Below are 27,750 nucleotides of genomic sequence, written 5' to 3' on the forward strand. Positions count from 1 at the left end.
ACCCCCCAAACCCCCTGCACCCCACAGCACCCTGCCCAGCACCACACCCTGGCAGCCCCCCATGCAGGACCCACACACCCAGCACCCTGTGCAGCTCTCCCCAGCCTCCCCTGCAGCCCCGGTCCCCTTCACGTGTGACCCCTGCAGTGTTCCCTCAAACATGCAGACTCCCCCCGCCAGAGCAGTGTCCCCCTGACACACAGCACACACACCCCCGACACACAGCATCCCCTGTGAGTGATGCTGGGCAGGGGTCCTAGGGGGCTGGGGGGGGGCAGAGGCCCTGGAGCTGGTCCCCGTGAGTAGCCACACAGGTTATGTGATGGGGTGCCAGGCATCTTCACCCCAAGGGCTTAGGGTGCCGCAGGGAGGTGTAGATGATGGTTTGGGGTGACCAAGGCTGGGGCACAATTATGGCTTGGAAGGAACAGGGTCTTCTGGGGAGAAGCATCACAAGTTCCCCTGAATCTGCCAGCATCTCTCTGTCCGCCATCATTCCCTGGGGACCCCAGGACTGGGACTGTCCCTCTTGGGGGACATCCAGAGCATCTCCACACACCACATCCATCTCCCTCATGGGCTGCCCAGGAGGTAACCTGGGCCAAAAAGGACCCCTGGCAGTGGCCCTGCCCCACAGCGCTGATTTAGGGACAGTTTTCTGTGCCATGGGGATATGGTCTTGGTGCTCAGCTCCCACCAGAGCCTGGCCTGGTGTATTTAGGGTGAGCTGGGACAGGATGGGGGCCGGGTGCGAGAAGGAGGAGGAGGAGGATGGCTGGCAGCCTCCCAGGTGTCCGTCTGGTGATGCGAGAGGGAAGAAAAGCGACTGGTGAGCCTAAGTGCGTAATTAGAGCTGTGACTTAATTGGCACACCGGGTACGCATGATGGGCTTCGCGTGGCTTGAATAGTGATGTGCTGGTAGAGGCTGGGGAAGCAGAGGAGGCTGGGCACTGCACAGAGCGGCAACGGGAGCCCAGAGGGGACCGGGGGGGGCAGGACACCCTGAAAAGCCTTACCTGGTGATGGGAAAGGACACACACAGCATGGGCTGCCCCGTGCAGCCGGGACCAGAGCGCTGGGAGGGGACCTCAGTGCAGTGGTGATGTCCCAGGGTACCTGCTGAGGATGGCCGACATCACAGGGCTGGGAAGGAGCAAATGTTTCCCTTTATATGGAAAGGGGAGAAGGAAAAACCAGGGAATTACAGTGTTAACTGTGTTCAGCCTCTGGAAAAATACCAGAACATATCAAAAATCCTCTTGTGGGAGCCTGGGAGTTAGTGGGGTGACAGGGAGCAGTCCTCTTGCATCTGCCAGGAGCAACCAGGGCAAAACACTATCCATCCTGTGTGCTGGGGCCCAGCCTCAGCTCGCTGTCGGCACAGGATGGGACCCAGTCCAGGCGGCACCTTCCTGGGGCCAGCAGGGCAGCCTGGCTGCAGGGAATTACTGGTTTTGTGTGACAACCCCTCCATCTCACGGCTGCCAGGGGATTTGGGGCTCCCAGTACGGAGGCAGGGAAATGCCGCTGTCGGCAGCGTGGAAGCACATCCCGCTGTGACCTCGGCTCTGCATTTCTGCTGGCAGCTGAAGCCCGCTTGGCTGTGCCCGCCTCAGCACCGGGGGCTCGTGGTCCCGCTCTGGGTGCACAGCCTGTGGAGGAAACAACAGCAGGAGCCCAGAGCCTGGCAGGGTCTCCTGCCCAGCCTCCTGCTCCGGCGAGGAAAGGCCCATGGGAAGCAGGAGCCTGGCCTGCAGCCACCGCTGCATGGCTGTGCCAAAATCCCAGCTCCATCAGCTGAGCTCACCCAGCCCAGCCACACGTGACTGGATTTGGGGTGAGCACCAAGCTCAGTGCAGGCTGCTCCGGTGAGAGGCTGAGCCCCCCCATCATCCTGGGTGTCCCGCTCCTCCCTTGCACCTTCTCCACCGCTGATGTGATGAAATTTTAATCTGCTGCCAGGCAGGAGATGAAAGGGAGGCACCGCAGGCGCTTCCCCGGGAAGCAGCCGGCTGCAGCTGAGCGCCCCGGTGCTGGATGGGTGCGGCGTGGGTACGGCCCCAGCACCCCGATGCAGACACCACGATGGGAATTACCATCGTTTCAGGCTGGGGAAAGAAAGCAGGATGGCGCAGGGCTAGGGTTTGGCAGGACAGGGCTGGCTCCTGGCTCTGGCGGGAGCTTTTGGGGTCTCTCTGGGGCAGTGGGTGCCTGCTGCTTCCCCGGGAAGGGGCTTTGGTTCATGGGGAGACACTGGGAGCTCTACAGGATCTCCTCTACGTGAGGGGACCCCCCAGCTGGGGCGTCTCTCATTGTGATCCACAAGCACGACCGCAGTCTGTGCCCAGCTGGAGGGTCCCCAGCACCGCTGTGGGAGGAGGGGAAAGGGGCAGAGGCTGCCGATGCCAAGCCTGGTTCTCTCCCCAGTTCATCCAGCGTGACTCTGTTGACACCACCGGTGCAGAGCGGAGAGGAACCACCAGCCCATAAACCAATCCATTGGGATCAGGCTGGGCACAAGCGAGAGGTGCCCAGCAATGCTCCTGGGAACCCGCAGGCCACACCATGCTCCCTGGAAGGTGGCAGCAGATAAATACCTGGGCCAGGCAGGCAGCGAGGGAGCGATTCTGCCCGGACACACGGCCCAGACCCCACCATCTCCCTCCCCAGCTGCTCCCAGTCAGACCCATCCACGTGTGCTGGGACCCGCAGCCCAGGGCTGTGGCAGCCGGACCCCGGCCGGGGCAGGACCCCTTGCTTGTGCAGCAGAGGGGTGGCAGTGGTGGCTGGAGCAGGGTGACCCCATCCAGCATCACTCGCTTTGGCAGCTGGTTGCTGAGTGGGGAACGGCTTCTGTTCCCTACAACTAGTTGCCATCAATCAAGGTGCTGCCGGCTTAATTAACCCGGAGGCACGGCTAATTCCAGCAGCTCATCTAATCCTCATTAGCTTGGAATTCACGCGGGGCCTGCGTGAAATCCCGGCCGTAAAATGGCACCGCTGCTGCACACGGGGGGCTCGGCCCAGGGCGAGAGCCCCCCGCCCTCCCCCGGTGGCCCGGGGGCGAGCATCCCCCAGAGGGCCGGCCCGGGGGTGTGCCGGGACCCCGGCGGGAGGGCGGGACGGGGAAACTGAGGCAGGCCCCGGGGCCGGGCTGGGGGGGTGGGGAGCGAGCCGGCCCCGTCCCGCCGCCCCCGGGGCCGGGGGAGGGACCGGAGCGGGGCTGCCCGGCGCTGCAGCGGGCGGAGCCGGGGCTCGGCGGGGCCGCGCCCGCCCCCGCCTCCCGGCCGAGCCCAGCCCGTTCCGTTCCGTACCGAACCGAGCCGTGCCGGGCGCTGCCGGGCGGTGCTGAGCCCAGCCGAGCCGTGCCCAGCCCAGCCGCACCGGGCGGCCCCGGGGCGCTACCAGGCGGTACCGGGCGGCCGCGGCGGTACCGGGCCCGGCGCTCTCCGCGGTGCTGAACGGCGCCGCCGCGCCCGCAGGACGCGCCGCCGGCGGGGCCCGGCTCGGCCCGGCCCGGAGCGGCTCGGCCCGGCGCGGCGCGGCGGCCGCGGGGGATGGAGCCCTTCCTGGGCTGCACCGGCGCCGCGCTCCTGCTCTGCTTCAGCTACGCCGGTCTGCGCCCGGTGGCGGCAGGTAAGGGCCGCCGGGCCCCGGGGGGGCTGCCTGGGGGGGGGTGGGGCGGCGGAGGGGTCCCCCCGGTGCTCACGGGTGGGAGCGGAGGGTGAAGTGTGGGCGCTGCCTGGAGCCGTGCCGAGGACACGGGGTCTGGGGGCACCGCCGGCCGGGACTGAGCCAGTAACTGGTTTGGAAGAGGTGGGAGATTCCGGACACGCAGCCCCGGAGCAGCGGTGCCGGGAGGCAGCGGGGTCTCGCCCCCTCGGTGTCCCAGCGTGGGCACTTGCAGCCGGCCATCCCCGGGGAGGGCGGCTCGCAACGGTGTGGGGTGAAAATAGGGGCTGGGGGAGAGCCAGCGGAGACCCCTGCCCAGGGCCGGGCACGGCGAGGCAAAGGCTGTCGTGCCCCCGAGCAGCGCTGGAGGCAACAGCAGATGGGCTCTGCCAACGCCACGGCACGGCGGCCTTGGCTATCCCCTTCCCCGGCTCCCGCTCACCCCAGGCTGGCCGGGGACCCCCGCGAGCTGCTGGGGGAGCACGGCTGCCCCAGAGGGATGTGCTCTCCGGGGGCGCAGCACAGCCTGGCCACGTCAAACCGGGCTCCCTCCAGCTGAGCACGTCCTCCAAAGTGGGGGATCTTTCGGGAAGGCGAAGGTCCCCACGAGCGAGCTCTAATTCTGGAATGACCGGGACGTGCTCAGGTCCACCCTTCTCCCCTGCATCAGCCGGGCTGAGCCTTCACCCAGGCACCCCGTGTGTGGGTGCCACGTCTGGACAGGTGCCGGTGGGGGCTTCCCAGCCCAAGCCAGACGCCCACCCTGGCTCTGTGCGGTCAGCTGGAGGGCCGTCTCCCTCACTGGCTGCAAGATGTTGGTGGAACAGCTGCTTTGATTTGCAAAACGCTGATTGCCAGAATATCTTGCATTCCAGGAGGCTGGGGGTGACTATTAGGGATGCAGAGCTCCGGGGAGTGGAAATTCCTGCGCCTGAGCCAGCCCCTGGAGTTGCTGGAGTTACATTCGCCCTTATCCTGTCTGCGCCGGGGCTGCAGCAACCCCCCGAATGCCTTCGGCTCTGACAGACGCATCCTTGGCCAGACATCAGCACTCTGAAGTTGCCGTTTCCCAACTGACAGACCCGGGGAGATTAATGCAACATTCCCAAAAAGGAGGGAGCAAGGGGGAAAACACCGCGGCACAATGGAGGCACCTGCAGTTGTCACAGCCCTCCCGATTTTCTGTAAACTAGGCCACTTCCCCTGCTCTTCCTTATCCTTGAATCACCTCAGCCAGCAACTGAGAGTAAACATGGAGTTGTGTCCCTGCCCATAACCGCCTTCTGCTCCCGTCTTACAGGCAGCGTTTGTGTGCCGTAAGGTGTCCGTGCCACATCACGAGCCGGGCAGCTCTGTAAACACGGGGAGCTGCCGTGTCTCGCAGCTACAGCGGGCGGTGGGGAGGCAGGAGGCTCGGTCCTGGGCTCTCAAGAAGCTGTGTGACCTTGGTGCTGTGCCACGCACCCCCACCACCTCCTCTTTCTGTGGTCTCCTTTGCCAAGGGTTGGGACGTGCTCTCCCCGCACCCCCGGCGAGGCAGCGAACTTGTGCTGTGCCTGTTTATCAGAGACGGAAAAGAGGGATGAGGGTACGGAGTGATTTTCCCAAGGTCACGCAGAGGTAGCGGCAGCATCACCACCAGCTCTGTGTCTGCAGCCCTCCCCGAGGATGTGGCCACGAGGCCACCAAGGCGTGCAAGCCGAGAAGCATTGGCAAAGCCCGTGGAGAGGAAATTGTCCCCAGCAGGGTCAGGCAGAGACGGAGGCTCGGTGATCCTTCCCCTTCAGACCCAGAGCTCATGCAAGTGGGTTTAAAATGATGCCTGTTGTGAAAGGTTAGAGCTGCTGCCCCCCGGAGAGGACCGGTGCAGGCTCCCCCCTGCCGATGCAGCGGTGAGGGTTGGGGACCGAGCGGCACCGAGCACAGGCCCTGCTCTGAAAGAGGGGGGATGGCCAGTCAGGACCATTTTGTGGCAAGGTGATGCCAAGGTGAGCGAGAAGTGGAAGCAGGACTGGGAGGACAGGGTAGCTGAGAAATAACCTCCACACTATCACTCTCTGATAGCCCCCAGCATCCCATCAGCGCCGCGGGGGTGAAGCCCTCTGACTCACTCCTACTGCTGCCTGCTTGAGAGGGTCCCGAGAAAACATCCAGGGCGGTTGGCACATCAGAAATACAATCTAATTTTGCCCCAGCACTTGCTCTGGAAGCCAGCTGGCCCACCCTGCTCAGCCTGCACGGTCCGGGCTGCCGGCAGCCCCCTCCTCATTAGACAGAGCTAATGAAGAGGGAGGTGAGCTGTGCCAGGCTCGGCGGCACAGGGCTGCTGCAAGGCGATGCTGCACAACGGTGATGAAAGACCCCAAAACAGGCCACGGCCCCTGCAGCTTGCTAGGGCAAACGACATCCCTGCAAGGTGCCCGCCTGCAGAGCAACTCATGTCGGGTTTATTTTTGTGAGATGGAGGGGAAAACTTCACCCTTGAGCCCAGCCCAGGGCCCCATCCAGCCTGCACAGGACCTGGACCGGCCTCCAACCCAAGGGACCTCTTAACAGGGGCTCTGCTGCCCAAAAAGGGGCCAGAACTACCCAGCTGAATTCTGGTCACTGCTTAGGTTTAAAGCATGTCCTCACACCCTGAGCCACCCTGCAAACCAGGCTCCTCTTCCTCTGCTGAGGGGCGTCTCCATCCCCACCTCCTCCCCAGGCAGCCCCACCAGCCGCAGGGGGGAAGGAGAGTGAAGCCAGGGTGACAACTGGAGTGCGGACGCCGTTCCCTGACCTGTACCTCGCTGGGCATCCTCACCTCCTCCTCTGAGCCAGGGGAGCTGAGCTCCCCCATGGCCCGGCAGGATCAAACCCAGAAGCGAGCGATAGGCTCGGCACGCACGAGAAAGCAGCGTTCGGCTGACAGCTATTTGGGCACAGCAAACTGACCTGCTCCGGCCCCTTCCCCTCTCACGGAGGCCATGGAGATTCCTGGCCAGCTGATGGATGGCGTAAGCACTTTATTGATTTCTGCATTCAGTGTAGGAAAGATTTAATTGAAATATGGAGGTTTCCAACCTCCGTGTCAGCCTCTCAGCAGGGATGTTGCTGTGCAAAGCAGCCAAGGTTGTGCCATCCTCTTCCAAGCGCTGTCTCCCTCTGGGAACATACATGTGGAAAACAGAGATCCCTCCCAGAGAGAGACATGCTCGCACACATCAACCACACACACCACCACAGGATCCCAAAGCAGCCTTCATGGAATGGCACACGTGTGCTGGTACTGAATATGGCCTCATCCTTTTGGCATTTATTGTTAAATAATCCCCTCCTGGTTTATATAGTACCCAGGGACCAAATTAAGGCCTGAGTTAAGTATAATTCAGTTAAAAGCAGAAATCTATTGAGCAGCGAAGCATGCAAATCTTTATGTGTGCAGTAAAAATCAAAGCATTGGATACAGGAGCAGAGCTGGGTCAGGACCAGGCAGCAAACTCCCGGGAGAGGTCTGGGTACCAGCATCCAGCGGCTGGCTGGGAAACTCCAGGGCTTGCTCAGCCTCCTGCCTCGGACAGATTTTTCTCTTCTTTCTCTAATATTACATAGGTGTGGGCTGAGAAGAGCTAGAAAAGACCGTGGTACCCCATCCTCCCCAGACATTCAGGTCCTGGATAAAATGTGCCAGGGCAATGACTCTGCTCTGGGCTGGCACGTTAAAACCCAAGTCATGGCACGGGTGAGATCCGAGCGAATCCTGCCTGGCTTCGCGACTCAGAGAGCCCAGCATTTGGCAGGACGGGACATTCTCCAAATTAGAAATACCCCTTCCTCCTGCCCTAGGAATTCCTGATGGCCGGGCTGGACACAGCGAGCATCTCTGTGCTCCCTGAAAAGGCTCCATCCTCCCTGACAGCATTTCCACCCGCACATTCAGGCACCCACTCTCTGGGGAACTGGCAATAAGGCTGAGGGGTGGGTAGGAGGGGGCTCGCCTATTAATAACCCGCTCGTACAGGGGAGTGGGCGGTCAGCAGGAAATAATTGCCTCTTTCTCAGGCTGAAGAACCACCAGTTGGTCTTTCTGCTCTTTGAAATTGTCAGAGCTTAGCAAATAGCCCCCCTTCCCATGCGGCCAGGAACGGGACGGCAGCGGTGGGCTCTTCTCCCTCCCACTCCCCTGCAGGCTCCCTTCGTTAAAACCCTGGGGAAGCTGAACGGCGTGCCAGCCCTTCCTACGTACCCCATAAACTGACAAGCAATTATAGCCCCTGAAGGGAGCCATGCTGGGTGAGCAAAGAAAGGCTCAGAAAGGCAGTGAAAACGAGTCTTTTTGTACCCAGGCCCAGGGAGCAGGCAGCAGTGCTTTGTGAACCCCACACAGGATCTTAAGGTCCTCCTTCCCCATGCAGGTCGTCTTCTTCCATCTCCCGCATCCACAGGGAAGGCTGGAGCGCAGGAATAAAGAACTGCTGGTATTTAAGGCTGACATTCACTGCTGCCCGCAGGAAAGGGCATGCAGCTTGCAGGTGGGTAGCACTGAAGGAGCAGCTTCAAAGCCTCAGCAGGCATTCTGCTCGCTGGACCATGACCCAGGGGCTCTGAGGCAGCTGAGCCTTTCACGGAAGGGAAGGAGTTGCTTGTGGGAGAGGTGCTAACTGGATTGGAAAATGCTGTGTCTACAGCGTAGCCTCAGCCATGTAGGAAGCAACTGTATTTCACTCCAGGCTGGAGTTTCCAGGACAGTTGAATTCAGAAGGAATAGTTTTGGGGCTAAGCTGGGCCCCTTGGCTGGGCAGGTAAATCCAGGAACGTGCTCTAATTTCAAACCTCTAGCCTGACCACAGGACTCGGCTGGCAGAGGTGACAAAGGGTGTGGTGTTTGCACAAATTCTTCCTTTTCCTCTAAGCAATGATTGCCCCAGCAGCTTGTGTGGCTAAAGGTAGCAAGCTAGCTCTCACCTCCAGCCCTACCATAAAACCTTGTGGCAGAAGGTGCAAATTGAGAGTGGCTTCCTCGCCACGACAGTAAGGAGAGGGACCATCAGAGATGCCAGGAGCTCTGAGCATCTCCCGGTGATGTCTTTGTGGCCTAGGTACCTCCCTGGTCCTAGAGGTGCCAGACAAGACACCCCTCTTGTTCACCCCACCACCCTCGATCAGCAGCCCCACCTTCACAGGTGACAGCAGCAGTGGGATGGAGACAAACCTTTACCCTCTCTTTCTTCCTCTGCATCCCATCCCATCCCATTCAATCCCATCCCATCCCATCCCACACTACAGCTCCAGCGGTGAAGTCACGGAATCATAGACTGGTTTGGGTTGGAAGGGACCTTTAAGATCATCTAGTTCCAACCAGGGCAGGCGAGTACTTTCCTCTTCCTTGTCCTGGCAGCTGCTGTCTCAATAATGAAAAGCCGGGTAGGAATCAGTCCAAAGCTGTAAAGTATGGGGTGGGGTTTTTTTTCTCTCTCTCAAAAAGTCCATTGATAATGAGCAAAGCATTTAATGAGACACTAGAAGGAGTTCTCAGCATAAAGAGGGGATTAAGGGTAATCTTCATCGCACATGCCTCCTTGCTGTGCAGAGGCGGTTCTGACCTGCTCTTGCCAAAAGGGCCCAGGGTGGGTAGGAGTGATGCAGGGCTGAGACTCATCTGATGAAGGGTCCCTGTGGGAAGGAAACAAGACACGGTTTGAGCATGTTCAGGTCTGAAGCAGCCATTCACGTCTAAAAAGTGTGATTTCATCTGAATTAATCAGGGCTTCCCCTTAAAGAAGGGTCTGCAATTTCCGCTGACATGAAAACGAGAGCATCTTTTCATCCAAGCACACGGCTCCGATTCCAATTTGGCCAAACAGATCCTCTGCCGGTTTGCAATGTGTGATTTGCTCTGGCAGGCATCGCAGCCTCTGCGCTGGGATGAAGCTAAAATGCTAAACCAGAAATCTTGCACCATATGGGTCCCTTACAGACCAGACAGGGGATGTGCTGCCCTCAGCATCTCTGGAGAAAACACGCACGAGAAAGGTTTGATGCACAGCAGGCTCCCTGCTATCTTGCCCTCAGCAGGGAAGGAACAGCCCCTGGGACCATCCCACCCTCTGTGCCCGCTCCCAGAACATCAGCAGCTCCTCTGGCCACCACAGGCAAAGCTTCCAGGAGTCACATATGACTCTAGAAGGAACCAAACACTTGGATTTGGCACCTCAAGGCCCTGCAAGAGACGCTGACCCCCTGCAGCCAGCTGGTAAACAGAAATTACACCTTCTCCACCTGACCTCAGCCAGGCTGGCACTACAAGGAGCCGCAACCGGCCCAGGAAGCCAAAAGCAGTGTGGAATACCTTGGAAGAGTGTTTAGATTTTAGAAAGTCATGATCTCATCGTGCATCTCCTGGGAGCGGGGAGAAAAGCATCCTCGCGGTTTAAAATTTTGGTTCCAAATAATTTATTCAGCTCTGGGAACAGGAAGCTCATTTTCCTGGCTTTGTATTTTTCTCAAATGCCACGCTTAATTCTCTTTTAATATTGCTTTTATATCGGTTTGACACGACCGATTCATGTGTAGCTACTCCTAATCTGTGGTAGTGAAAGGAAAAGCACGCTCCGATCTGCTATCCCAGATTTCACTGTATTATCTGCTGACTTCAACTACCCCATCTTTCTCGCAGGTATTACTACAAAGGGGGTTTTCTAGAGTTCTCTCGACCATCCACACAGCTGATTTCACCCCTGCCTACTCCGAGAGTCCTGCTTTGCAGGCTTCAAGCACCGGGTTGCAGCTTTGCTGAGTGCTTCCTTTCTGCCTTGCAGCCCTTCACCCTCTCCCACCACTTCACAGAGAGGTTGCTCAATCTTCTTCCAGCTCTGCTAGGTCTTCCCAACTCCCCCACATCTTATGTCATCAGGAAACTTTTAAGACACTTTTCATGCTATGCCTCCCTCAAGGTCACAAATTTCAAAGGGGACTCAAGCACCAAGCACAGCGTGCTGTACGTTCCCTTTTCTCAGCCTGAAGCTTTCTTTTTTTTGATACTCTGCTCTCTGTTCCTGTGGGGTTAATTCCTCTCTTTTCAAAGGCCTCCTCAACCTAAGCTGGGTAAAGCAGTGGTAGCTCCTAAAAGAAAGAAAATATTTAGCTCCTAAAAATATCCAGGAAAGGCAGCCATGCCGTGATTTAACTGTACAGCTGTACTTTGAGAAGGACGAAGTGCCTGGCTGCAGCTGGAGACTGTTTTGTCTCCCATCTCTCAACTCCGTCATGTCCTCTGTATGTTCTAGCAAATTCATCAGGCATGACTCACAGACCTTCCCTGTACGCATTCCCATCTGCTGACTGCCCCTTCCTAAAATTAGACCCTACTCTTGTTGGCACATGGGTTCAGTCACGGGGGAAGGTGAGGAGCTGCAGACCCACGTCCCTTCCTTATGTCACAGCAGGGAGCTGAGTCCAGAAGGGACTGGTGTCAGGCTAAGGAGGACCATCCATCTCCCCTGCTCAGCTTGTCCTCGGCCCTGCTGCTGCAGCGGAGGGTGACATGATAAATGTTTCTGTTCTCTGAGAGCCGGCTGGAGACCACTGCCTCATTTCATGAAGGCCAGCCCCTGGGAGATGAGAACGTTCTGGGTCAATACCAACGTGATCTACTCCAGGGTGGAAGGACACCTCCCGCTGTGAAATCTGGGAGACCACGATGGCTTGGTCCTTCTCCTTCTGAAGTCCCAGGCTTGTGTGCACCTTTCAACAATCTTTTTGCTCACTGAGGGACTCACAAGAATCAGTCTGGGTCCAAACGGCTTGTCCAGACATCCCGTTCCTACGGGTCTCACTGGTGGGTGTGGGTCTCCCATCTGGTGGAAAGAGGAGCTCTGCAGGCTGGGCTCTGGGTGTTGTTTGGGGGGTGTTGTTTGGGGCGGAGAGAAAGGAATAAGGTCATCGCTCTGCTAAGTGTAGAACAGCACTGACCTTCTGGCTGGGGAGTTTCATGCTCCCGTTATTTTCTCTGTTCCCGGGGGAACATTCACCAGTAGTGAAGTCAGTTGTTAGGAGACACTGACACTACAGCTAGAATATTTTCGGCCACATTCAGGCGGCTGGGACTGACTATAAATCCAACAAGTGTTACTGGAGACATGCACACATGCATCCTTCTTTTACTGTTGACCTCAGCCCCAGCCCCAGCCCCAGCAGGGCAGTGTTGGGCAATGCTTACAAAGGAATAAAGGTATTATTCTTTGATGAGTATCAGAAAAAAATGAATTCTCACCCTACTGACCTGCTGGGGGTAGTTAGAGTCCTAGTAGTCTCATTGGCATTTACTGCCTTTGGGTTCAGGGCACAAGCTGGAGATTGTGAATTAAATTTGACCAGAAGAGAGGGAACAGGAGTTCAACCCACTGCACTGCACACTGGAAGGACTGTGCCAAGCCTACGAGGTAAAACCTTCCCCCTTGAGATGCAAGAAGGGCTTTGCACTCTGCAGCTCCCTTGGGAAGAGGATCCCAGTAAGTGTGCAGGAGCCCAGCTCTCCTTGGCAAGGCTGGCAGCTCCCCACATCCACCCTGCAGCTGGAAACTCAGCTGCACTCTGGAGCTGGGAATAAACACAGAGCCTCGGGCTACTGCTTTCACGCCTGCCCTTTTCACATTACAATGGTCCATCCGTGCTGCTGCAGCATGTTCTGTCCTGTTAGCTGCAAGGGGATGCTTGCTGGATGCCCTCCGACCATCTGAGTAGGCAGCCATCAGCTGCAAAACGTGTATAAAAAAATTATTCTGTCAAACTAACTGGGAAAAGCAAAAGAAACACTCCCATTTACTACTCCTGAATTTCAAACCTCCAGAGTGCTCATCAAAGCATTCAGTTTTCATCCTTCCAAGACAGATTTTGCATTTCCTCCCAGCTGTCACTGTCAGACCGTAATAGGAAACAACAGAGAAAACGTGGTATGTGGCTGGGAAGGATGAGATGAATGAGCTACTCAGTGGTCTGCTGTGTGGTCAAAAGAAACTCTTTCCAAGGGTTCGTTATTTCACATGTCTGATGCAATTCATATTCTCAGCAGAAATTTCCTAGAACCTCACTGGTAATTAAGACATACCTGCAATTTCTAGGTCCCATATCCAGAACCACATATAGGAAAGACCCTAAGCAAGGTCCTTTCCCACTCCCTTCCTTGCCCTTGCTCTGTCTCCTGCCTGCGGCTGTGACTTTGCCTCTGTAAAGGCTCTGCTCTCCCTCCTTGCAGACAGCCCATCGGCTCCAGTAAATGTCACAGTCAAACACCTGAAAGCCAACTCAGCTGTTGTGACTTGGGATGTTCTGGAAGATGAAGTTGTCATTGGATTTGCCATTTCCCAACAGGTACGGTGCCTACAGTTACCCAGTTTCAGTCACGTTCATCTTCACCCCAGGTCCCCTCAGTTTCCAAATTCTCTTGCTGTAGTTTAAGCCCATTTCTTCTCGTCCTGTCCCTTGTGGTCTCGGAGGGGACTTGGCTTCCCATCCTCTTTGCAGCAGTGCTTCATGTTTTGGTGGCTGCAGAGAGGAAAGGTTCCGACGGTCTCCACATCCGTGGTGGACAGGGCAGGAGGCAGTGGTCTTAGATGACAGCAGTGCACACGGGAGGCCTCTCCACCACTCTGTGCTCTCCTCTCTCGGCTTCCAGAAGAAGGACGTGCGGATGCTGCGCTTCATCCAGGAGGTGAACACCACCACCCGCTCCTGTGCCCTCTGGGACCTAGAGGAGGACACTGAGTACATTGTGCATGTCCAGTCCATCAGCATCCAAGGCCAGAGCCCTGCCAGTGAGCCAGTTCTCTTCAAGACCCCCAGGGAAGCTGAGAAACTAGCCTCTAAAAATAAAGGCAAGTGTGGGTGAGTTCCTATGTGGCCCCTGGGACGCCCAGGCAGCGTAGGGCTCTGCAGAGAGGAAAGCAGTATCCTGTGCAACGAGAACAGCTGGGTTAAACACATGCAGGGCCACGTGCCCTCTCACAGCCCCACGCAGACAGGCGGGATGCCCTGAGTGTACACAGCAGACGAGGCTGACCAGTGCACAAAGCAATAGAGAGATGTTGCCAAAGCCTGGCTGTTCATTTCTCCCATTTCAGATGAGGTTTAATAGACAAAGTGAGAAGGAGAAGGTTTCCAGACTGGGAGCTGTGTGTCTAGCATCCTTGCAAGTGGAGAATGCCAGGGGAAATTCCTGAGAAGCCCATGAACTCGTGTGGAGCTAGACCCCTGGACGACACTGGGCACAACACCGCTGTGCTCACAGGGTACCTGGGGGGGATTCGCTGAGCCTCCTCTGCTTAGATTCCAGGACAGCGGGGGGAAAAAGTACCCAGAGATTCCCATTTTTCTTATATTTCAAATATTTCCGTCGAATCACAGAAAGCTGAGGTGTGAAGGGACCTCTTGAGATCACCTAATCCAAACCCCTGCTCAAGGAGGGTCACATAGAGCAGGCTGTCCAGGACCATGGCCAGTTGAGTTTTGAGTATCTCCATGGAGGAAATCAGGGAAGTCCTCACTGGCAACTCCTTCCCTTGTTCCTCTTAAGCCAAACCTGATTGTTGAAGGTTTTCTGTCAGCAAGAATCTGTGATGCAAAAAGGGCTAGGGAGCACAGGGGTCTGGGATATAAAGGGTTACTGCCTGTTAATTACTATAAAGGACCCAGCCTGTTGCAAGGCTTTTGGCCATGGTTCCTCGGATGCTGTGAGTTCTTGACTCTTCCTGCTAAAATGATTTGGTGTCTGTAAATACTGAACTGCTGTTCATCTGAAAGCACTAAAAGGAGCACTGCTTCCCTCCCTGGAGGCCTGAACTGTAATCTTCTTAGCGCTTTGAAGCCAAGGAGGTGCATTACGCTCTGCAAAAAGGCCCTGCTCATTTCTGAATCCCATGGCTCCACTGAAAAATATCAGGCCAGGCTCCACGCTCCTGCGCTGGGAGAGGAACTGCTGAAGCATGCAAGGCTTTGTGACAGGCGCAGACGGCACTAACAGAGACCGGAGACAGAGCAGAGCGAGCCGCCACGGGGCAAGGTGACATGTGGACTTACCCCATGGCAGCTCCTCTGTGGATCCTCCCTCGCCCCAGCGCCCGCAGGCTGGCGGGGGCAGTTGCTGCAGAGCAGCTGCTGCCCTGCAAGCTCAGATCGCAGCTCGCATGAGTGACGGGCGAGGACTCTCTCCCTGCTAGCTTTGACCCTGACACATTAATGATGTGAGTCAAGGGCACTGTTTAGCAGTGTCTAGCGCAGCCCAAGCCGTGTGGTTCGGTTTCATGATGTCTCTTTCCCCTTGTGCAGATGAGGTGACAATGAAGGAGATGGCGAAGAAGAACCAACAGCTACGAGCAGGGGAAATTCTCATCATTGTTGTGGTGTTGTTTATGTGGGCAGGTCAGTTCAACCTTTCTGTCAAAAGCATGTAATATCCTAGAGACCGCTGGCTTGCTCGGTTTGCATGTGTAATCATGGAAGACCTGAAAAGAAAAACCCTTCCTCCCGTAAATTCAGCTGTAAGGGCACCTCAGTTCCCTCTGCAGCATCACAAGTGGGGCAGTGCCAAAAGCAGGTGAATCAGTGGTCTGATCTGCTCCAGCAGGAAGTAGGTAATGGACTTGATGAACCAATTGCCTAATTTCCCATGGCTAATCCTGTAATCTCAATTTTTCCAGAATGCACTGATGGTAATGCCCTCAGCCTCCCAACAGGATGCCTCGAGCCCTTCAAATGATACAGGTCACTGTAATTATCTGGCTATTATATGACTCCAACTCTCATGCAAAACAGCACTTGAAGAGTCTCACTCTCAACACTCACTATTACATATACACTAAAACCCACTTCAGAATCAATTAAAATAATGGAAGCGTGGAAAGAACAAATAGCCCCAAACATCAAAACACCAATAAACCCAGATCCTCTCAACACCTACTATTAAAATACAAAGAATAGTATTTAGTAGGAAGAGGAGGGACAATAGCAGAAATACATTAACCAAAAGGAAGGAAAAGTCTACATGAGCTTGGGACGGGGGGAGGAGGAAGGACTAGCGTTAGCTGAAAGCTGTTGTCCCCAAGAGTGCTTTGGAGCCAAACTTTCAGCAATCCTTTGAAATGCCCCCCTCGTCCTCCTTCCACCTTGCAGCCACTAATCTTTTTAATCCAAGCGGAGGTTCTGCTACAAGACGGCTACTGTAGTATATGATTTTACAAGCAAGCCCACAGGCCCAGCTGCAGCTGCGAGCACCCAGTGCTCTGGAAAGTACAGTAAAATCATCCCAGGGCCACTTTGCTGTGGGATGTGATGGATACAGGTAGGCACATACATGAACGGAGCACCAGATCAATGTGCTACTTCATTATGAAGATCCCTCACTACGTCTTCCTGTAATAAATACAAATATATAAATTAGATTTCCAAAGAGAAGCAAGAGTTTTCCAACATGAGTTTGGGATCACATTTCAACAGAGCTTACAGCAAAACGTACCTAGGGTAGATCTTGCTCGTATGTTTGATGCTAGTAAACATGGAGAGGAAAATGCCTCTGACTCCTGCTCTGTCTGCTTAGAAGGTCTGAAGTGGCCTTAGCCAGCCTCTCAGCTTGTTCAGTTTGGAAATTACACGCATGAGTTAATGGGAAGTAAAGTTTGCACATGTTCGATTTCTGTTTAGAGCCCCAGCGTCCCCTGGCTGCCAGTCAGCTGTGTCAAACATTAATGAAAGCACATTTACAGAGCACATTACCCAAGGGGGGATGGTTCAGGTGACCCAAGGAAATTGGCAGGAAGGGAAATTAGCACTATGGTAAATCTATGATCCGTAAAAGACAACCTTTATCGCTCTGTATTTAGGCCTCTTGTCTCAGTGAAACCACTTTCCCACACACAGAATTTTCCTGGGTCAGAAAACTGAACCACAATAGCACTGAGTGGCTATCGGCTCCGGCAACTTAACGTTATGCTCACCACTGAAACGATGTGGCCCCTAAAGGTGGTGGTCTGTCCTCTCTGCTGCTGTAAATAACAATCCTGACTTGATAGGGGATGCATCAGTTTACTCCAACAGAAGATTCAGCCCATTTATACTAGAGTCTGCTGAGGCAATATATCTCCAGGGAGAGATATGAAGAGGAAACCAGTCACTGATCTCAGACCTGTCTCGAAAGAGGGGGATGGAGGAATTAACTATGTCCTGTACAGTTCTGCAGTCAGAATCCAGTGCGATTCCAACTGTGAATCCAGCTGACACAGAATCAGATCCATTTATAATATTTTTTTGCCCTCTCAGGTCCTGAGTTTACCATATATTACTTGCATTTCCAGAGACTGGACAGTAATTATTGCTAAAGATGATAACTAAATGAAAACCTCAACTAAAATGTTTCCAAAATCTCTAGTCTATGAGTTTTTCAGCATTTATGTCAAGTTTTAGTCGTGCGCATACAAATTCAAATGCCCTGCTGGTAAAAATCATTAATAATTACATGAAGCAACTGAACAACCGATTCAGCTCCCAGTTAGTATAACCTAAAACTCGGATCAGTGTCAGAAGTCGCTAATACCACAGTTTCCCTTCTAGACATATGACTTACATTAAAAAAGGGAAGTGGGTGGAGGGAAAATCTCTCTACATCTAGTGGGTTCTTCACAAAGTCACAATATATAAAAATCCCTTTCTAGCTCTTAACCTGCCCTGGCCATAACCTGAACAAATGATGATGTTTTAGCAAATGTGAACTGGAACCAGTCAGTGCCCCAGGCTCTGAACTGAGACAAGACCCGAGCTCTCGTGCTGTATTTTTGGTATTGTTCACAGCACTTTGCTTCTTTATGCCTCAGTTTTACCATCAGAAATCACAGAAGGCATAACTGTGGCAGATGTTAACCTGTCCTCCGAGGATCAGCCATTTGTTCACATACACAAGGAAGAATTTGGACCACTGTGTTTATCAGTAACACCTGGGGGCAGCTGCCATAACACCTCACTTTATAAAGCAGTTTGTGATGAGCTGGTGAGAGCTTTACATATGTTTTGCTATTAGGGGAGCTGGAATATTTTCCAGTAAGGGAGAAGCAGCATCTGCCTGGGACTGCTTAACCTCTATGTTTGGAATCTGCAGGCAGAGAAGTTATTTGGTCAAAACGTCACATAAAATCTTCCGAGAAAGACATCTGCAGTCGTCTTACGTGTCATGGCTGCCCCTGCTTTTCTCATGTGCCTCTGTGTGTGGGAGGAAATTTCCACTGGCAGCTTTTGCTGCCGTCACTGTTGCATATTTGCAGATGTTGTCCTGCTGCTCAAAAGGCCCTGGCTTGTACAAGCAGGTACGGTACCTGCCTCTCATTTGCCAGCTCCAGCCCGTTCTCTTCACCCCAGAGGAAAAAGATCAGAGGACACATTTTCACCAACCAAAAATTCCAGGTGCTCCTGTGTTTGCAAAGCAAAGATCCCATTTAACTACACAGTTAGTGTTGATCACTATCCAAACGTAGGCTTAAAACACTTGTCCCATTTAATGACAGGGAAGTTGGAATATAATTAATCTTCTGTCCTTCTGTCTAACTAGTTTAGCATTAAATTAAGCATCGAGAAGGAAACAGCCAGAGGGCTGACTAGCTGTGTTAGAAAACGATCTTTAGGAGCAATTGTAAATGCCGCTGAGATCTCTACCAGAAGGCACAAAGCCGGCTGGCAAGCAAGGGATCTCTGATCTCTGCAGGCTCCAGGGGCTGAGCTCCTTTGTGTGATCACTAATGCTTTTTCCTGTTAGGGGTGATCGCCCTGTTTTGCAGACAGTACGATATCATCAAAGATAACGAGCCAAATAACAGCAAGGAGAAAGTCAAGAGCGCCTCGGAGAACAGCACTCCCGAGCACCAGAGCGGAGGGCTCCTTCGCAGCAAGGTGAGATGTTGCTGGCACACAGTGGGGGACAGGGCAGACAATCAACTTCCAGCTGGGCCTCAGCTAAATCACCCCAAAAGTAGACTCCGTTAAACATCCTCCCTCCAGCTAGGATGCAGAAAGGAAACATCCCTTCACATCCACACGTGCCAGTACCACGGCTTCACTAGTGGTCTGAGCCTCCCAGATGCATCACAGCACCAGCACCTCACTCCCACCTCTGGATTAGCCTGCACATCCATCAGTAAAACAGATTACAATCCATATTTCTGGAATACCTGAACATCTTTGGAGGAAAAATGCACTGAGCGATGCTGCAGTCCTTGAGCTGCTTGGGTCCCTACTCGCCCAGCGGCCCCCTTGGGTGGCATGTGGTAAAGAGGGTATTACTCTTGCAATTAACTGATGAGCTGATCAGCAGGAGCATGGCTGGTAATACCCATGATGTTAAAGGTATGACATATTCATAATGTAAGCAGACTCAAGCCTATAATTTGTACCAACTTATTTCAATTAACTTTCTTGTGTTTCTATTCACAATTTGCACTCTGGCACATCCCCACCACTTCACATTTACTTATTGTTTGAAACAGTCCGCTAATTCATGCTCATTCAGAAGCAGGTAGTGCTGAACCATGCCACCCTAAAGCCTCAGCTCTGGCCGTCTTTCGTTATCCTGAGGGGATGGGAACAAGAACTTTTCCAAAACCAAAAACTGACCAGCACGCTGCACTGATCTCTGATGTGGGTTTTTTCCCCTCTCTAGCAACTCCTATACATCCTTTCTTCCTTTGTCTCCTCTTCTCTCCTAGTTTCCAAAAAACAAGCCCTCAGTGAATATCATTGAAGCATGACAGCCTGCCATCTGATAGATGGACTCCATTCCTCACTCTCACTTTCTGCCTCTGAGCCTTGATGACTAGGGAGGTGAAATATTGTTGGAGCAATTTGAAAAGAGACCTAGCGATTGTCACTTGCTGGCATGCACCTCCTTGTCCATGTTCTGCAAAACATCTGGCCAGAAAGAAAAAATCCTGCAAAAAACCCTGAAACCCAAACAATTAAGATGGAAAAGCATTAGTGAGACAGCTGCTGCCGGTGATCCTGTACCGGACTCACGAATCACCTGGGCTGAAGCAACTTCTCACGCACTCCTCTCCACCCTCACACTCCGTCTTCTGGAACAATTTTCCTGTCTTTGGAAATGTACAAGGTTTTGTTGTATCTTTATTTTGTCTCACTGTCACTCCATCTTGACAGTATTAACATGAGCTCAGGCATCAGTCACTGTCACTCCTCTCCAAGCAAGAAAGGAGGAAAGCTCATCACAGACACGACGAGCAACCAGATTTTGGCTGCTGTGTGCTCTCGGCTTGCTTTGTTCCATTGATGTGTGTCGTGTAACACGTCTTGCAGGTGGGTTTTTAAAACAAAACCAGGAAAAAAAAAAAAAAGCATACCCCAGTTTCCATTCCTACTGCAAGAACTTCCCTGGTTGTTCTCCAGTTAGGCTGCAGCACGTCTCTTGACACCGTTGCTGTCTCTCCTATCTCTCACTGGTGCTCTTCACCTCAGGTAATCGGGGCACGCCGAACACTGAGGCACAGACCAACATGAGGGGACACCAGAAGCTGTTATTTAGCTTCCAGGATAATTTCAACCATTTTCTTCACACTATTTTCAGCTGGGCCTGAGTCCACCACCAGTGTGATAAAAGGTCCATAAAAATGTAGCCAGTCAGCAAAAAAAGAAAAAGAAAAAAAAAAAAAAAAAGAAAAAAACTCATGATACCGGTTGCTATGCAAGGTCTCCAGTGGCAATAGCTATTTATTGTGAAAGGCTCTTGCCTAAGGGACCTTTTTCTGAGGGCTTAAGTTCTTAAATTGCTTCTTTTAGTAGGATTCCTGTGGGAAGGTCTGGTTCTCCCTACACGTCCTGTCTGCACTATTTTTGTGACGTTGTAATGTCAGGTATCTGCCGGAGGCAATCCTCCAGCAAAAGGATGACAGTGAATGGGAAAGGGGCTGGGGTTCTCCTCTCTTTTATTAAGTGCTTGATGTTTGTAGGCTGACAGGATCCCTGGGATTGCTGGTGCTCTGGAAACTGGTAGATCCAAGTCCATCACACGGAAAAATGTACTCTTTGCAGTGTGCCATGGGGTAGCTGTACTTATGTAATTACTCCACATGACCACTCCATATGCACTAGGGGATGAGGCAAGATCCTACTTATTCCATCAAATACCAGGACAGGTTGGCCTGAGTAAGGTTTTAATCTCGTTACAACTAACCTGCACTCAGATGAGCCTGGTTTAAGAGTCCCTGCAAAGAAACGGGCTGGTAGTAACAGAGTTCAGCCATCTCTCCTCTTCCACTGCCACCAGCCTTTCCAAAAGAGTTGATGCGAAAGGCACTAGTAAGTCTGCTTGAGATGCGTTGGTGAACAAGCCAGGGCTTCCCTTGTGCTGGTTTCAGAAGGCAGGCCAACCCCAAAGGTCTCTTCAGTGGATCCTTTGCCAGAACATACTCCTCCATCACCAAGAGGGAGAGGTCAACACCTCTGATACAGACAGAGCAATAAACATTTTATAATGTACAATAAAAGATTAAAGGCATCTCCTGTGTCCTTGTAAGTCTGAATGTAGTAATATTTCATCTATGCAATATCTCATTAACACACACAATAGAACAGGGGGGTTTTCTCTGTGACTTCCCAGTGACTAACAGCATAAAATGTTTTCTCAGTGTCTGGGTTCACCAGAGTTCACTCTGGCTGCACGACAAGGGGGGGGGGGGGGGGGGGCGGGGGGAAGACTTGCAACATAAATAGCTCTACAGCCATACCTAGCAAGATTCTTCAGATAGGTCTGTTATCTCCTAAGAAAGAAATGTCAGTTGGAATCCATACCCCTATAAAGAGAGATTTAGGACAGATGGTACAGCATGTGCAAAATGATAAGGGAGATGCTCTCTCATAATCCTAGAGCAGACAGCCAAGCAAGCAGCCCTCAGAAGCCTGCTAGTGAGGAAATTCAGCCTGGTAATTTGGCAGGTTTGGGGTGTAGAGGGTTGAGCCTCTGTTTTTAAAGACAGTTGTCCCTGGGAGTTCCCACCATATCCCCTTTCTTGCAGTAACTGTTGTTGTTCTCTAGTGACAGGTTTAAACTATTTCTTTCCTAACAGAGATGTGCTCGCTCCTTGTCTGGTAGAAAATAATTAAAATGTAAAACATCAGCATTTGCACAGAGTTAAGCATTCGCAGGCTTTAAAATTAAGGTAATAATGCTATTAGTAATAAGAAACAAATGTAGGCTGGCAGCAACTCAACTCATCGGAGAGGGACTCCAAGCAAAGTGATTCTCTTAAAGGAAATGTTTTCAGTAATTCTGAAGTGATGCAGTAAGCCCACACTTTAGGAAAAGGTGTTTCCCATTACAGCAGAAGAATTAGTTACGTCAGATCCTACTTTTCCGAGGGTCATCAACATCAAAGCTTTAACTGCTGTTTCAGTATCAGCTTTCACTGTAACCCATCAGTCAGAAACCATTAAATCTCTGGGACTGAGCCCATCTTTAGAATAGATACCTCAGTCTCATCAACTGTTGCCAAAAGATACTCCTGAGGTGTTTTACAGTAAATAAAGGGAAGACATCGAGAAAAAAATACCCCTAAGACGGTGCTGAGGAAAGTCATGTTGAGCCACAGAGGAAGACACCCTGAAGACCACCCCCATTCCCCTGCCTGTTTTCGCCTGACTGCTGATTTTGACCGGTTGTTGGGAGGCAGGAGCTAGGAAAAGGAGGTTTCAATAAATACTAAAATTCAGTAAGTGGGAAGGAGCTGGCATGCCAGGTGTCCCAGAGAGCCCTGCATGAACTGAGACCCTGCTGATGCCAAAAGCAAAGGAAAGCATTCCTTCAGCCAGCTCCGCCGACGCCGTGCAGCCCCTGGGGGACTAATCCTGTTGATTTCCAAAAAATCACTGAGCAGAGACGATGGGCACAAGAAGGAGCAAGGAGCTGAAAACACAACCCTTTGCCCATATACACGCAGCGCGTGTTTCAAGTGAAGCACCACTTGCCTTCATCCTTTCAAGCACTGTAATATTATGCCTACAAGTAAAATTTAGCCAATGTATTCCTCCCCCACGAGTTTAGTAAAATGGAGCCACAGGAGGTGGTGTGGAGCAAACAATCCTGCACAGCGTGTCCTTCCAACTGACAACACACAGCATCATACATTTCGCACCACCTCCCCCCGTACAACAAGCAGCAGCACCAGCTCTGTTCTCCGTCTCCTCGGAGGAAGACGAGAACATTAGGCATTTTATCCCCTGACAGTTCAATGGCATCAGAGGAGGAAACACCTACACGACAGAAAGTGTTAGTATAATCTCAGCTGGTAATAACTTTCTGGAGGAGATGTAAATGGAGAGGAACAGACTGCTAATGCCAGTATTTGCCAAAGACATTAAAGGTTACATCACTCAAAAGTGTATGTCACAGCTGCGCATCCATTTTGCTGATAAAAATATGGCAATCCATTGACTGAGTAGTCAGACTTCACTTCCCAAGGAGAGAGTTGAAGATTATACCATATGTTATACCAAATGTAATTTCCCCACATTTGCAGAAAAGCTTCCTAACGACATGTAATGAGCTATTACTGGCTAGTCTGGAAGCAGAAGCCTAGCTGACCAAATTCAATCAGCTTTCTAGCATTTGTTAAAAAGCTGTATGATCAACACGCTATTTATGCTAAAGTATCTTCTGTTTCCTCCAAAAATCTGGTGTCTATTAAATTGTCTGATGACCCTATAGATTAAAATTATTATGTTCCTACTTGTTGGTGCTTTAGCCCACACATCTCGAGGAAAGCGAGCTGGATTCTCTTTCAGCTCATGCACCAGCATCAATTTTGTTTAACCAAGTTCCAAATGAAGAATCTTTATTATTAGCGACAGAGCCAGGAAAGACACAGCTTGAATTTTAGATCCCAGATGGAGTCAGCAAAGCTGGCAGCCAGAAAAGCCATCTTTTTCTTTGCAATCTGAACACATTGGATGCGGAGCCATTGAGTGGCAATAATGACATAGCCCCACGATGCCATTTGACACTTCACAGCACATCGCTGTCCTTTTTAACTGACAAAACCCCCCACATTTAGTGCCACCAACTGCTAAATATAATCTATTTATACCATCCAGACCCGTTCTGCAGAAGATGCAAGCAGCATGGTACTAGACATTCTCTCAAACCAAAGGGAGGATATTATCGGCTTCCACTGTTTCAGATTTCAGGACGTAATTTCTTCCTCCCATTTAGCATTACCTTATAGCACAAAAGTAGGAAAGAGTTGGTTAGCTTTTGAGAGGATGGCAGGAAAAAGAAAACCACAGTAGTTTTAATTTCAGTCTCATTGTTTTCTAGCTGCTGCTGCTGTTAGACTGCGATACATTGATGAATGTTATTAAATTTTTAATTTTAAGACATTTCATCACAGAGCTCACACAGGGCTTGCACAAACCCATTTCCTCCAGTCTTATCTGATATTGCTGGATTCTACTACAGCAAGAATCGTAGATGGAGCCCTTGGCTACAGTCTAGCAGCAAACATGCAGTATGTCCTTCCACAAAGGCTTAACACACAATCTCTCCCTCCCCTCGCAGTATCTCTACCATTCAGCATATATTAATTACAGTTGCAATGTCAAAGAATGAAATCTTCAGCAATGAGGCTGCCCAGAAGCCTAAAGTCTTTACAAAGCGCAGAGCTGCTCCATGGCAGTGTTCATTCCTGTGAAAGATTTACATTCACAAAGACCACAAAACACACATTCTGGAGGAGGTACCCGCTTCTGCCCGAGGTCCTCCAGCACAGGGAAGCTAGTCTTGGACACAGCACACGTACAGACACCATCATCCCGCTGTCATGGTAAGGTGCTGCCTGTTCAGAATAATATCATTTTCTCAGCATGGCTGAACTGGCAACAGAATGCCTGCTTTAAGAGAAGGATAATATAAATAACATCCTGACTGATATGCATCACTTAATAATCTCATAAAGAGATATGTAACAAAATGAAGACAGCTAGCATGGAAATCTCTGAGCACATAAAAGGCAACACCTCAGCATGCAGAGCAAAGGCAGCAGATTGCCTGTGGTCTTCCTGCCGCTCTGTTCCTGCCCCGTTCTATCATCGCTGATCAGCAGCGACCATCGATCACTGGCTGAGACGGAGCTTCGCTATCCCAGCAGTATGTGACTGCAACAGCTGCCGCCAGGCCTGCATTACTTCAGGGCCTCCCAAGAGCCAGTCTGTTCGTTTAATATCAGATAAACCCTGCAGCAGACAAGCCAGTCTGCTTTTGCAGAGGGGTGGGGAACAGGCTCGGCAGCCAGGCTCCTGCTAGCCCCGTTGCCTTCTCACAATGCCTGGAACAAGGAGACATGAAGCAAAAGTCTTCCTTCATTACGTGTTAAGAGAAGGTGGACTTTACAGATATGATGGCCACATGAAACTGCCACCAAGAGCACAATTACTCCTTTTTCAGAGAAGTCTCTTCAACTTACTATGTGGGATTCACTGCTTTAAAAGACAACAGCCACCATGGAATAACCCCCCCAACTTCCCATTCAACAGCTGCCAACGGATGTCGCCTTCTCTTTCTGTGCGCCCTGTGAACAAAATTGACAGCAGTAAAAGTCACTTGAGAGGCCACGCTGGCATTAAGAAGACGGTTATCAACTGGAGAGGATCAGTTATTGACACAAAGCCCTAACACTGGGCACGCACCACCCATGCCTGTACAACCCAGAAAAAAAAAAAAAAAAGAAAAAAAAAGACATCCCCTGCCCCACAGAATTGCTGTATATGGATTACTTTGTTAATGGAGGCGGTATTATCTCGGAGTTAGTGCAGTCAGGCAATGCCAGGCTCTGTTCCAAGCTCCGCTGCTTATCCTTTGGACAAATTACTTTGATTCTCTGTGCCTCAGTCACTGCACATCTAGGACAATGACAAACTTTGCTTTTTAAAGCCACTTCCTCCACTCCCATTTTGGATTTGAAAGGTGCTGCACAAGGGCAAAATAATAAAATCTATGAACGCGACACTGAAAAACATGAGTACTGTTACCTAAGTTTTATTTCAAGATCACATTAGCCAAAAGTGTCACCAAAAAAATTCAAAATAATATAATAAAAATATAGTACAATTTCCTCCATGAATAAACCTATTTTTCTCCCTGAACTCCACCTACAAACACCTAAAGGGCTCCTAAGGCTTGTGCAGGCCCTGCTAGCACCCCTGGGAAGAGCATTTTGCAGAAGATCAACCCATCTCTCTGTTCTATACATCCTCCAAATCAATTTGTTAGGGAAGGAGATGAAAGCAGCACAGAGGCCAGCAGTTGCTGTTGGATTGTGTAGCTTAAATAAACACGAGGTCACACTCTTCTGGGCAGTTCAGAAAGCAGGCAAGTGAAAGAGGGCAGCCTCACAATAACACAGCAGAAAGGAAAAGGACATCTAACAGGTGCAAAATGTTTATAAACTGAAGCCTAAATCTCATTAAATGTTTTTACAAGAAAAGTTACAAATTAAGCAAGTAAAAACAATCAAAAAAGGCAAACTTTTTCAGGGACAGGAAGAACAACAAGGCAAGACATAACCAAACCAGGTAAATCAACAGCTGCTCCTGAGTTTATAGTAAACGAACACAAGTCTGTCAAATGGAGGGGCACAGGAGCCACAAGCTGTTTTCACAATTTAAAACTTCAGTGTTACTCAAAGGGATTGCAATCACCATAGGAGATTTAATGCCAAGGCTTAGGAGCAGGCTTTAAAGAAGGTTTTTCCACTTCAAAGCACATTTTCTAGTTTCCGTCACTGAAGTATTATGACATCTTCACATCCAACATGCAATCTTGCCTCTTGAACACCAACTACATTTGTTACCTGCTTTGAAAGGAGGTTGTTTTCAGAGGGTAACACTGATGCAAAACATAGAAGTTACCTACACAAACCAGATCACATTTAAATTGCATTTCAAAACCAGTTCCAAATGTTTCTAAAACATAGAAACTTCCATTGGCCTTATTAAAAACAGATCATGAAACAACTTATCAAAATACAAACCACTCAAAACCAGAACAATTAAAACCAACTCTAAATGCAGAAGGACCAGCACAGTCTCTCAGCTGCAAAATCAAACATTAGGAAAGGCTGTGACAGGGCTATGGTGGAAGTGGTCAGGAATGCTCTGGAAATAGTGGTGTCTGGCCAAGTTCTTGCTCACCCATGTGTAAAGCTGAACCTTTGGGTAGGTTTCCTGTTGGACCTTGGGTAATTGCTGCAAAAGTAAGTAAAACAGTTAAAACACACACAAGAGAAGTGTATGCGCAGCTGGAACAGCATCTTCTTGGAAAAAGCCTTCCTCATTCCTTGGGGCTTGCAGCTGGTACCTAATTTTCTTGTTACGAAGTTTTAAAAGGGAAACCACATTGTAAGAAGGCACCTTGTAAGTGACAACGTGGAAGTTTAAAAGACTGTCCTTTCAGGAACACTGCCTTGTGCTTTATTACCCTCTTTGCAAAGCGCTTTCTCCCTGGCCCAGCAGAGAAGGCTGAAGGCTTGACTACACAGCAGTTTACAAGAAGGAAATTTTCCTCACAAAGTGCTGTACACACATTAAATACTCTCATTTGCTACGTCTAAGCACGTTCTGAAGTAACAAGACAAAACGCCATAAACTTTAAGCAGTCTTATAGGAGTAAGATTAAAAAACAAATTACATTTCAATAAGCTTGGTTATCTCTGCAGGCCTTGGAGTGTTACAAAGCTTTTCCACATCATTAGAGGTTGCTTTACCCCTTCTGCATTTTGAAAAAAACAACTCTGCTACCTTATTTTTTTCTTATTTGTGCACAGGCATCAGCATAACTCAGGAAATAGCATTTATAAACTGCAGACCCATCTGAAGGAACATGAACAACCACAGGGGTCATTCCCACTATCAAAAGCGTTTGGAGAAGAAGCATCTGGGTTGTCACATCCACAACACCAAGACTTTCATTTCTACAGCAGTTGCTCAGCAAGAGCAGCTAGTGACCACACAGGTCTCAAGCCAGCAAAGCAACTTGTTTGTGCCAATAGCTGGAGAAGAGATAC

The 27,750-nt window shown here is 51.1% G+C and overlaps 2 protein-coding genes across 11 annotated transcripts in view; one reads left to right on the top strand and one right to left on the bottom strand.

Moving 5' to 3' along the window:
• Positions 1–21,194, top strand: FNDC5 (fibronectin type III domain containing 5). Of its 2 annotated transcripts, XM_080378434.1 has the most exons (7): positions 3,502–3,637; positions 4,549–8,187; positions 12,909–13,024; positions 13,329–13,527; positions 14,978–15,070; positions 18,447–18,580; positions 19,393–21,194. In XM_080378434.1, the coding sequence occupies exons 2-7, from the start codon at positions 8,175–8,177 to the stop codon at positions 19,432–19,434; spliced, it is 597 nt and encodes a 198-aa protein (XP_080234560.1). In that variant the 5' UTR covers positions 3,502–3,637; positions 4,549–8,174; the 3' UTR covers positions 19,435–21,194. The 2 variants fall into 2 exon arrangements, with proteins under 2 accessions (XP_080234559.1, XP_080234560.1); XM_080378433.1 differs by lacking the exon at positions 4,549–8,187 and having other exon boundaries at positions 1–3,637.
• Positions 9,149–27,750, bottom strand: part of S100PBP (S100P binding protein) — a 27,699-nt gene continuing 9,097 nt past the window's right edge. For 6 of the 9 annotated variants that reach the window (XM_080378427.1, XM_080378426.1, XM_080378423.1 and 3 more), the window contains one exon: positions 9,149–9,328. In XM_080378427.1, the coding sequence (XP_080234553.1) occupies positions 9,205–9,328 (124 nt within the window). In that variant the 3' untranslated portion in view covers positions 9,149–9,204. Of the gene's footprint in view, positions 9,329–21,300; positions 26,933–27,750 lie in introns of those variants that run through there. The other 3 variants (XR_013926616.1, XR_013926617.1, XM_080378428.1) reach the window with 1 other exon arrangement.

The sequence above is a fragment of the Falco punctatus genome (assembly GCF_963210335.1).
Source record: "Falco punctatus genome assembly, chromosome: 3".
Classification (NCBI taxonomy): domain Eukaryota; kingdom Metazoa; phylum Chordata; class Aves; order Falconiformes; family Falconidae; genus Falco; species Falco punctatus.